At 39.1% G+C, this 12,675-nt stretch overlaps 1 protein-coding gene across 1 annotated transcript in view; it reads left to right on the top strand.

The window, feature by feature from the left end:
* The first annotated feature begins 387 nt into the window (after positions 1-387).
* The window catches only part of LOC102082389 (ATP-binding cassette sub-family A member 1), a 32,616-nt gene continuing 20,328 nt past the window's right edge, over positions 388-12,675 (top strand). Inside the window, 3 exon segments of the mRNA XM_019351081.2 lie at positions 388-423; positions 12,176-12,315; positions 12,423-12,560. Coding sequence (XP_019206626.1) covers positions 413-423; positions 12,176-12,315; positions 12,423-12,560 — 289 coding nt within the window. The 5' untranslated portion in view covers positions 388-412.

Below are 12,675 nucleotides of genomic sequence, written 5' to 3'. Positions count from 1 at the left end.
TCCAATGTAGCTAGCAACGGACCGTCTCCTTAAGCCCCGTCGTTCCTAATGAAAGTGTACGCAGGGGCGGATCTAGAAGGGTGGCATGGGATGGCAAGTGCCACCCTAAAATGATCCCTTGCCACCCCAAGTGCCACCCCAGTTTTGCATATGACAGTGTTGTTTATTAAAATAAGATAGCATTAACAGTTTGAGCGTAGTTACAGTCAACAGTGAATATAAATGCTAAAACTGAATATATTGGATAGTGTTCCCCCCCTCCACCATTAACAAATGGTTCAGCCCATAGCAGGAAGGCTTTTTTTCTTGTTTTCAGTAGCAAGCCATGCTTATGATTGTGCCAGAGCACATTTTGAACAACACCATGGGAATTTCGGATTTTACACAGGTGTTTGGATGTTACACTCTGGAAATGGAAGGAAGGTGAGTGTTATTAACCCTCTGTGGTCCACGGACACGCTGCACCTCCAAATCACATGACTGATGTAAGCTGACATAGCAACACGCTGCAGCCACGCTGAGTCTCTATTTCAGCCCACATTGAAAGTTCGGACTTCAAAGTTTTTAAATTTTAATTACAGGCCAGTAAATCCAGAGTTATGATAATATATATAAGCCACGCTTTTTTCTAAATACTGTCCTCACGTTTGTGTGTGTGTGTTTTAAGCGTTTTCTAAGGACAGCGCGAAAACAGTAAAGAAAGAAAAAAGCCACCTCTTTCCTATCGGCGGAAAAATGTACCATGTCGACCAATTTAAAAAAAAGTCAACACGTGGGATTTGGTTGTTTAGGAAGAGGGGAGAGTTTTGGGAGTGACGGTAACGGCAGCGAGACAGAGGGAGAGAGCGAGAGAGTTTTTAGATGTGGGAGATTTGTGACGTTTAGTGTGGAGTGTTGTCTTGTGTAGCTGTTCTGTTGTGTAGTCGTTTTGTCTTGTGTGTCAGTGAGGGCACTAATGAATGTCACAAAGGCACATTTGCAACGTAAACACTGTCACTAAGTAGAAAACCAGCGGAGTGATACACCTGCTGTTGTCAGGCCTGCAGGTTTGTCCCTGTGATGTTCTCCTCTGTCTTTTGGTGGACAAACTTGTTTTTTTACTGGCACACATCATTTGTGGGGCATCTTATTGCGACACCTGATTGTTCTCTCACTTTAGTTTTAGTAATATTTTTAAATGGTTGTAGAAAATGAAAAAAAAAAACTGCAGGTGTATTGGCTGCATTTTCAGATAAATAGTTGTATATGTTTACAAAATGTACAATTTATGTTTGCATTTCAAGTTATAAAAATTTAGTCAACATGTCTGTGTTGTTTTTTTTTTACATAAAAAAAAATACTACTAGGATTTTAATGTCATACTGGGACCATTTTCTGCCACTTGCTTGTTTCAAATGCACGCCATTTCCACTGTGTTGAGTGTAATATAGCCAAACTTGCCAAAGGATTTTATTTTTTTTTTAATTTTAAAATTTCAGTCTGAATTTCTTAAATCAGCCTAAAATGGCTGAGCAGCAAAAATACTCACACTGATTACCCTAGGGCCGTTTTCTGCCCCATTGACAACCATTATAAACGCTATTTTTCATCCCAAAATTACTAGAACATAAATTAATGTATTTCTTTATCTTTGGAGGTCAATGTAGACTCAGGGCCTTGAAATTGTATTTTTTTCATTTGTCCACCAGGTGGCGCCATTTTTTCCACTTTTGGGCAAGTGAATGAAATGGAGTAAATTTCCGTATTTATTCCATAGACTTTCTGCTCAAAAAATGATAATTCTGTGTCACTAACAGTCTTAGACAATGGCGTGTATGTTTTAAAAAAATAAAATAAAGGTCTTTATGCCTAAAAAAAAAGGAAAAAAAATGACACACACGCACACACACACGCGCGCGCACGCACACACACCTTTTTTTCCGTCTTTTCTCTTAGGCCACAATGCAATACAAACACAATAAATATAAAAGCTGGAACCAAAACCAAATTAGACTTTATGGCTTCAAGCTCATTTTTCAATGCAGCTGTGATTGAAAAAGCTGTAACCCGGAAGTAGTTATTTTTGACGGCGGAAGGGCTCGGCGCGCATCGCGGATCCTCCTGGAAAGGCACATGGAACGCAAATTTAACGGTAAAAAAAAGCACCTTTGCCACTCATTTTAAAATTGGGAGCGAAAGGGAGATGAATGAAACAGTAACAGGGTGATTTTTGAAAAATTTAAAAGTATTTTGGTGACCCGCGAACAATGATCCTCCATCCTCTTCGGCGATGCTCTCCGCCATCGCCGATGGTGAAGCACTGTTCGCCGGTGACAAAATCCCCCCCCCCTGCAATGTTTTCGTTATTTGAAAAATTAGTATCCAGTCAGTTTGAGGGTTACAAAAGAAAACTATTATTACTACGATTTATTGCGTGGGATCGGACATGTCAAACTGTCGTGTAGGTAGCTACCGACAGAACACGTCACCCGCGTCACGATGCCGCAGCGAGTTTGTTTTGGTTTCATGACAAATGTGTATTATTACATTACCAGTCAGTTTGAGGGTTACAAAAGAAATCGATAGATTTATTGTGTGGGATCGGACATGTCGTGTAGATAGCTACCCCGACAGATGATGCCACATGCGTCGATGACGCAGCGAGGTATGGGATGTTTTGGTTACAAAACATTAGTAGTATTGTTGCATTACCATTCGGTTTGAGGGTTACAAAACATTTTATATTTTAGTGTTCTCACGTTCGGATGGGATTATTGTAATAAACGACGGACAGTTTTGCCTGATAATTATTTATATCCTGCTGTAACTTTTCTGTATAAAGAACTAAGCCCTCCAAAGTTCCACATGTAAAACGTCATAATTAGAAGTGTTTGTGAACTAAAAATAAAAATTGTGGAATACTGTTTGTGCGTGATTTAGACATCTCAGCCTGTGCTCCCTACACGGGGGAAACAAACTCGGCCAGGGACACTCACCGCGGAACGACACCGGGACCTACCGCAGCAGCCAGCTAGAGGCAGCCGGCTGGAGGCGGCGCGCCACCAGGGGAATCGAGAAAACATCATGTTTTCTCGATTCCCGATAACATAACTGTTCACATTCATCTTTCTGAAATAAATGTTTTTCTGGTTCAAAGTGATCTTGTATTGTTATTAACATATTCTTGTAGTTTTATTTTTGAAAACAACGAGGTAATAAGCACTTAGTATGTGAAAACTAAAAACATAATATACCGTTTTATTATAATTTACTATGGTGCTGCAAAAAATAATGCTCGATCAAAATGAAAGTTAGTGCCAATCTTTGACCCATCTAAAGGCCTAATTATAATAATAATCAAATATTACTTCAAATGTATTTTATGGAAAATATTTAAGCTTTTTGCTTTTTTTGTCTAAAAAAACAGTGCGCTCATGTAAAGAAACTGGGATTTAAAGGGTTAAAAACCCCGAAATATTATTAAAACTTTATATGAATATTTTAGGCAGAAGTAGTTTTAAAAGACTGACTTATTTAAAGTCGAAAAAAATATTAATATATAACATTTTTATTGCACTTTTGGGGCGTGGCCGTTTTGTGGCCTTAGGGTGATCAGTGTAAGTTTTTAAAAAAAATTTGCCCCTGCAAAAAAAAATAATGATCAATCAAAATGAATGTTGGTGCCAATCTTTGGACCATCTAAAGGCCTAATTATAATAATAATAATCAAATATTACTTCAAATGTATTTTATGGAAAATATTTAAGTTTTTTGGTTTTTTCGACTAAAAAAACACTGTGCTCATGTAATGAAACTGGGATATAAAGGGTTAAAACGCCCGAAATATAATAAAAACTTGATATAAATATTTCAGGCAGAAGTAGTTTTAAAAGACTGACTCATTTAAAGTGGAAAAAAATATTAATATATAACCTTTTTATAGCACTTTTGGGGGCGTGGCCATTTTTGGTCCCTAGGGTGATCAGTGTAAGTTTTTTTTAAAGGATGACACAAGGGTTAAGTTCTTTGTGTGATTTCAGATCAGTAATAGTAATATTAATAGTAATAGTAGTAATAATGCAGTATGTCAGTGAAAAAAACAACTAAATTCAGTTGAGCTGAAAAGATACCAAACAAGGCAAGGGGGAAAAATAAAATGAAACAATCTGAGGGTGAAATACAAACGTAAACTCAAAAGGAGTCAAAAATGGCCGGTTGTATTTCAGACCTCAGTGAGTTAATCCAACAAATCATGAAAAATTAGGTTTAAATTTTTGTTCATGACAGTGCAGATTTCTGACATTTTGTGTAATTTAAGCTGTAACAATGTGATTGTTTACTAACAAAAAACAGTGAAACTTAAGTTGGACGTGTGTTTGTAAATGAACCGCCCCATGTTGTGTAGCTTTCTGGATTTTATACTTATTGGGCTCCATATTTATTTATTATACAGGCTATACAGTACATAGAGTCAAAACTCACATGTTTTATGTAACTAAAGTGTGTAATTATGTGGGCTACAGACAATAATTTATAGATAAGTTATAGACTATATTTATATGAAAAACATGTATACTTACTGCATTTGAATCATTTTAACCATATGTAACCACCTGCATATGTGTTTGGGGGAAAAAAGGCTTTGATTTTGCCACCCCATTTGATTTCTTTGCCACCCTCATGCCACCCTAAGAAAATTTCTCTAGATCCGCCCCTGAGTGTACGCCACCGCAAGTGTAACGATGTAAAAGAATGAATATGGTTTTGTTGTTGTTAAATTCCTGTTAAACTTGGGATCGCAGCCATGGGTTTATTTTGATAGATTTGATGTTGGAACATTTATTTTGAAAATCCGCAGCAGAAGTCTGCTACTGGTAAACTGGTTTTCCCTAAGCTTATCCGTTAGTAGCAATGAAGCTTTTGCTGTGGTAAGGTCCTTCTCAGTCTGCCCTGACTGAACAGTTTAAACATATTTGAAGATCCTCATTGAGGTTAACATGACAGTACATTAACAGCATGAACTGTCCATACAGTAGCATCTGAGTAGATTTCAGTTTTATGATCTTGTTTTCCAATTAATGGGTTAGACGGTAGGAAAAATGGACACGCTGAGCTAGCGGCTAACAGCTAGAGGAGACTGTCGTGTCTAATAATTTGAAACTTTTCTTGATAGTTTGGGCGGAATGCTGTTGCTGGAAACCCATGGTTATTCATGTCCCATGTTACTGCAGGTATGTGTATTTTGAAACATGTATGTGGTTGAGCTGCAGGCTAATTCTGTTTAAGAAATACTGCTTATTAAGTTTTTCCCAGTAGATGGCAGCATTGTTCCATTTACTATTGTACATGAAAGTAAATTTTGGCTTTGGTCTGGAAGTTTATTTATTTCACATGAATGTGCATTTAAGTGAATTAATTTCTCTTCTTTTACCTAAACCACAATGCAGTCCGTAATAAGTTTTGTTGCCATTTTATTTTTCAATCAATATTTGTTTTTTTTTAATTTATTTTAAGAAAACTGAGAGTTCCACTATACGATCATTAGCTTATCCGTTAGTAGCAATGAAGCTTTTGCTGTGTTTGGGTGGAATCCTGTTGCTGGAAACCCATGGTTATTCATGTCCCATGTTATTGCAGAGACCCACAAAAGGGGAATAAATCACGCCTGAGCTCTACCCATCTCGAGTCCAGAGAGTTTTACTCATACAGCACCGGACATAGAGACTGAGAGGGGTTACACAAGCACTTCAAGCATAGCGCTAATTGGCCCACTCGTTGTCTAGCAACCAAACATGGCTTATTGTGATTAGCTCTTGGCTGTAAAGCGTTTTATCTGCTTCAACAGCAAGTATTTATTTTATGTTTTACACTTATTATAATACACAATGTTAGTGATATATATACATATACATTATTTATTTCATTATTTCATTATTATTTAGTAATTTAGTGTTCAGCAATAAGAGGGAGATTTAAATATAGAAGGAGCACATTTTCGTGAATAGTGGGATTATTCTGTAATCGGATGCATTCACCATCGTACGAACAAAATTATCACTTCACATTAACTTTAATGTCTATAGGAAAAGTAGAATTAATACTCCAAATTGTAGTTACAATGATCAAAACGACAAAACAGACATTCTTATATTACAAAAGCAATGTTTGGGTCAGACACTATTTTTGTAATATATGATATACCCAATCCTGATTAATAACTAAATAATGATATATTTATGTGTGCCTATGCCAAGAGGCACACATATTACTATTCGTCGGATTTATTCTTCTTCTTCTTATTATTATTATTCTCCATCTTCCGCCTAAATTTCGGCACGTATCACGCCCCGCAGTTTTGAGACAAGCTTCATATATGTTACCTCATTTTGTGAATTTTATAGTTTTTTAAATATTAATATTTTAGTGAAAATTTTCCCGCGCTCCTCTGCCAAACAGTTTTGACAATAGGGTTACATATGTTAGATCATTTTGTGCGGCTGGAGCTGGACTATTATGTTATGACTTTTGGTGTTTATGACTTTTATAGTTTTTTAAATATTAATATTTTAGTGCAAATTTAGGCCAATTCATCTTTTGGCGCCAAATAAACAGACTTCATTTGTGGTGTGTTGGCGCCATCTTTTGGTCCCATTGAAACAAATTTCAAACTTCATTTGTGGTGTGTTGGCTCTCTCTAGTGGTATGCCGGGAGTGGTACAGCCTGTCTACCCTTATTTGGATACCGTAATGACGACAATATCAATGGCGCGCACAGCCTCGCTGCTTTCAGGAACCATTGGAGGTTTTAAGGTTGCGCGAACCATTGAATAGTTACGGTAAACACAATGGCTTCTATGCTTGGTGGAAAACTCCATATCCCACAATTCATAGCACACCTCTGCCGAGTTAAACAATGGCGGCCACCACTTCGTTTTATATGTCTTTTATTAGTGTTTCTAGGTCACAAAATAAACTTTTAAGATATTTTCAGGCGAGAATGTAGGTGTGTAAACTTCAAATATCTGCTTGTTTTATCAAGACATCCCATATTAGCGACAGTGCTCTGACGACCTTGGTCCTGCCTGACAGCTAGCCGGCTACCTAGCTAGCTGCCACACTTGGCTGCAAATGCACAGCGAGGGGACTCTCTCTCTCGTTTCACCTCCCCGGTCTCTCGCAAATGTTCGCACAGAATCGGAGTTACAGCTGGATGTGGAAAAAATAACTGAGTTGTTTGGTGGTGCTATAATGCGGAGCTACAACAGTGGGCAGCTATCCACCAGTGTATGACAGAAAGGACATGCCGCAAACGAGACATATGAGGCGGGGCAGGCGACCGCCGATCGACCGGTGTTTGCTAACGCAGAGGTCAATCGTGGATCAGGGAAAGCGAAGGCAGGAGCGTGAGGTGAACTGAATTTCAGGTAAGAAGTTATGACCTGCACTCTATTTGGGTCAGATATAAACCGAGTTTAGGTGTAGTTTATTTAGCAACAGTTCTCTTACGTGTTGCTGATAGCCGGCTAGCTAGCTAGCGCCGCTAGCGCCGCTAGCTAGCGGTGAAAAACCACCCAGGCTTGGCTGATAGTGAGGTGGCTAAAATTTGTTTCATTGCCCCATCGCTCGGCAAGGGTCTGTGTCTTAGCTGGACTTTTTTTTCGTTTATATGGGCCGATGATGCTGGTCGATGTGGAAAAAATAACTGAGTTGTTTGGTGGTGGAGCTACAACAGAGGGCAGCTATCCACCGGTGTGTGACAGAAAGGACATGCCGCGAACGAGACATACAAGGCGGTGAGGCTACCGCCGATCGACCGGTGTTTGCTAACGCGGAGGTCAATCGTGGATCAGGGAAAGCGAAGGCAGGAGCGTGAGGTGAACTGAATTTCAGGTAAGAAGTTATGACCTGCACTCTATTTGGGTCAGATATAAACCGAGTTTAGGTGTAGTTTATTTTCGTTGTGCTGACTTTTTACAATCGTACTGCGTGCTAGCTAGCACGACGGAGTTTCTATACAGCTGTGTGCGCGCTAAGTTACCGATGTTACCGATGTTGAACTTTATGACAGCCTCCCCTGTCATTCTCTCGCCTGTTGAAACTTCAGTCATGAAACTGATCAATGATCGGCTTTTCTCTCTTGTTTGTTTATCGCGCTAAACGATCAGCTGTTGTTAGAATTCATTTGCTTTTAATTTCTAGTATCAGCTGATGTTTGCTGCAGCCACAGCTGTAAAAACGGCTGTTCCAAACCAGATGTCCTTACTGAATCATCAGAGCTGAACTGGTGATGGAGAAACAGGTTTACCCTTTAGGTGACATGAAAGAGTTGAAGGGAAGTTATGAACTGTTTCTGAGAGACAAACACCAAGCTCATTTTTTTGTGTAGCTGACAGCTGGTAACTGTGCAGGGGCGGATCTAGCAAAGCTTTTGCCAGGGGGCCAGGTAGGGCATTAACAGAGAAAGGTGGACACAAAGATATACTTTTCTTTCTTACTCTCATATAAAATATTTAGCTTTTATTAAATAGTTATCTGAATCTTACAACCAAAGTTTGTATAATAATACACAAGATTGGCTGTAGACCATTGTTCATCATTCAGAACACTGTGTAAAAATAACAAAAAACAAAAAGTGAATGCAAAAGTGCATAAATATTTATTTTACGTGTTTGATGTGTGTGGCGGGGCGTGGTCTGCAGTGCCGCTGCAGGGGAGGTGGACCCACCTGAGCGGCACCTGCAATCACGCCTCTCGGGCGTAGTCTGTGCTCTCTCGGCTGTTTTTTGGGTGTGTGTCGGGCTGTGAGTTGAAAAGCTACAGCCGGCTGTTTGGGTACACCAACCATGTGTGAAAAGTGGTCCATAACGTAATGCTTCAAAGCGTGTTCATGCAAACATTGTCGGATCTGCCGTGGTACAGTGGGACTTCTGCTCATGAACCTGTGTGCACAGTGTCTGCAAATCGGGGCTGTACAAAGTAACTTCATCTTTACACAAAACTGTAAGCTGTCATCTGTGAAGTGTGAGCGGTGTTTGTTTTTACCATAGTTCATGGTGGAGAATGGCTGCTCTGCTGAGTTTTGCTCTCTGTAGCCGTATGAATGGCAAACTACACTGAATAGCAGCGGCATAGGCACACATAAAATTTCTTCTGAAATTTTCGCTTTCTAGTTGTTCATCCTATTGCCCTAGCTGCATATTTGTTCTCTAAACAGGCTGCAAGGACACAGCCTTTTCACACACTGGTTTTCTGTAGTTTTAGGAAGCAATCAGTCACTCATTGAAATTGGGACCAAGGTTATTATAGCTAACTAAAATGCTTTTTAGTTAACTATAGTAACCTGGTGAAAAAGGCAGTTTTGTTAACTAAACTAAAACGTAAAAAAGGCTTTTAAAATGAAAATAAAATATAAATATAAAGAAAATATCTTTAGTTTTAGTATTTAATAATAATAATAATGCATTGGATTTATATAGCACTTTTCAAGGCACCCAAAGCGCTTTCATTCACTCTCACATTCACACACCGGTGGAGGCAGCTACAGTTGTAGCCACAGCTGCCCTGGGGCAGACTGACAGAAGCGAGGCTGCCATATCGCGCCATCGGCCCCTCTGGCCAACACCAGTAGGCGGTAGGATAAAGTGTCTTGCCCAAGGACACAACGACAAGGACACAACGACCAGGACAGAGAGGCCGGGGATCGAACCGGCGACCTTCCGGTTACAGGTGCCCTTCCCAACCCCCTGAGCCACGGTCGCCCATATTTGTTGGTTTGGTAACCGTGTTATTACAACTAATAATGCCCAATGAGGCATTGATGCACATGTTTATTGAGACTTTGGATGTCTACAAGTCTGTGAGTCAACTGCTTTCAAAAAGTTCTGTGTTTTTATTATAACGCCTGTACTGATTTTCATAAATCTGACACAAGCCCTCTAGACAAAAATAAAAGCTAATCATTTAAAAAATAATAATCAGATATTTTTTTTTAACACAGAAACTAATTTAAAAAAAGTCAAAATCTCAAAAAATAATAATAAATAAAAATTATTGGAGAATACAAAACTATCACAACTCTTACTTCACATTAACTTTCAAATAGAAGATTCATGCACAACCTTTTCCCTGTTGTATTGAGAGAAAGAAAATGAGAGTGGCTGAATGAGAGAAGAGAGTCATATTGCAGCGTGTCTCCCCTTTGAATTTTAAATAACTTGTGTCTTAAGTCCTTCCATCACACAGAAAATTAAAAAACCCACATGGTTCACTTTTATATCACAAAATGTTAGAAATATAAGTCGTTCATAACAACCTGAAAGGCTGGGAGTTTAAAATGCAAACCGCTGGAGGCAGCAGTAGAAGACTTTAATGTCACAGAGCACATGGTTTCTATAATTGTGTAGACATGTATAAATAAGAGCTTAATTTCTTAATAAACAGGTGGAGTGATCTTTATCAAAAGTAGAAGTTACATCTGTGGCTAAACCACTGTACCCAAAAACTTTAAAAATCTACTGTGTGTGAGGCTGTGTGAGTAAAGCATGCCCTTCACACCCGCGTGTAACAAACCATTTGTTGGGGGGTTGTGGATTTGTGTGGATTTGACACCTCAGCATTGTGAAAGTGGGGAAACATATTTGTGGCTGAGCACAAGATTTCTGCTTACAACTTAGAATCTCAGTTCTAAATGAAATTCAGATGTTTTTTGTTTTTTTAAGTGTGGCTAATGTATTATTTGACTTCTAAGGCACACACACACACACAGGCACACAGGCACACACACACAGGCACACACACACAGGAACAACAACAACACAGAGAAGAAGAAGAGGGGGTAGTTTTACTACGCATCATAAAAACGCAATCATGCATCTTCCAACTGTATCTTTCTGTTCTGGCTTTAGAATCATTGGTTGTTTACTGATCCGTACTTTGGGAGTTGTACTGTTGTGATACTGGGGAGGAAAGGGTAAGGTTTGATAGACTAAACCATTACACACAAAACTTCAAAAACCTAGAGAGTGAGTGAGACTGCTAACTGTGTGGTTCAGCAATAAACTTATCTACAAATGTGTTAGTAAAGAGTGACGTGTACTTCTGTCACATTAAGCAACGGTTTAACAAATTTCACTGCAAACTATAAAAGGAATCTGAATTTAAATAGAACATAGTAGTGATGGATTAAGTGCAGGAAACACTAGTATAAGGTGTCTATGGAGCAAATCTCCTTCAGCGTTCAAAATGACCAAAGTGAGGACTACAGGCGTTTCTCTCAGTTGGTTGTGTTTAGGGGAAAAGCAGCTAAATACACTGAGACTGCTCCACATTGTTAGTGAGTTAACTCTGGATGTCTGTGGGTTTGTCAAACTTGGAGTGAACAAAAGCAGAAAAACAGTAAAAGATGCAGACGGTGAAAGTCTGGTTTATTTCATGAACACAATGAAACATTTTACAGTCCACAGAGCAAAGCAGCATACGTGATAAATAGATACACATAACACGACCTGTGAGAAGTAAAACTCGTCGTCTTACCACATGTTATATTCTGTAAACTTAAAATAAACCACAGAAATTAGAGTTTAGTGTTTTAAAGTCATCTATTAAAAACATTACTGAAGTGACACTTTAACGATGCTTCATATCACCGTGTTTATGATGATAAAACATGTTCTCTCATTAGTAGATGTCTGCGCTGTCGCTTGTCATGAAAATGTCCTGAGCCCGGGTTCAGCTTCCTCTTCAATCACCAGTGATCATTAATAGGGTCACAAAAGATTTGTTACATTATCCCCATAAACATCATGTTTTTATAGAAATCATTGTGACACAAAATATTTAGATTCTTGTTTCACAGTGTGCATGAACTCAAAATCTTTAGAGGTTCATATTTATAAAGTATCGCAAATAATACAATAAAAACAATGATTGGAAATGCGTTTGAAAAAGCTCCTGCTGTGACCTTCCTTCAGTGAGGGCACACACACACACACTCTCACACACACACACACACACACACACGCACACACACACACACGCACACAAGGTATATTACTACTAACAGCCTTTATTGAGACATGCAAGGCCCGAGCTGCAACGTGTTGAAACAACGTTCAGAATACCTTTTTTTTTTATAGTGTAGACTGTTTTGATCGGATTTCTATTAAAGAGATATTTTCATATTTTCTCCTACTTTCAGGCTGACGGTAGAGGAGCATGTGTGGTTTTATGGCTGTATGAAGGGTCTGTCTGAAGCAGAGGTGAAGGCGGAGCTGGACACTTTGCTGGAGGATGTGGGCCTCCTGCACAAGCGACACGAACAGACCAAAAACCTTTCAGGTAAAGTTACTAGTTTAACCTCAGTGTGTGAGACTTTATGCATGAAAAACAACAGGTTTGTTTTTCAGTCAGTTTTCTTTTCAAGCTTAAAACTTTCCGTTTGTCAGGTGGCATGCAGAGGAAGCTGTCTGTGGCGATAGCGTTTGTCGGAGGCTCAAAGGTGGTCGTCCTGGATGAACCTACAGCTGGGGTTGACCCGTACTCCCGCAGAGGGATCTGGGACCTGCTGCTCAAATACTGCAAAGGTGCTGTGAACATTGTTTTCTGATCAGGGTTTGAGGGTAAGAACAAATTACATTTTAGCCAGGAGACTAAACGGTCATTTATTGGTTATTTGTTTAAAGATAACATTCTTCTTGT

Source organism: Oreochromis niloticus, linkage group LG22 (assembly GCF_001858045.2).
Source record: "Oreochromis niloticus isolate F11D_XX linkage group LG22, O_niloticus_UMD_NMBU, whole genome shotgun sequence".
Classification (NCBI taxonomy): Eukaryota; Metazoa; Chordata; class Actinopteri; order Cichliformes; family Cichlidae; genus Oreochromis; species Oreochromis niloticus.
This window is presented reverse-complemented; position numbering and strand designations above follow the sequence as displayed.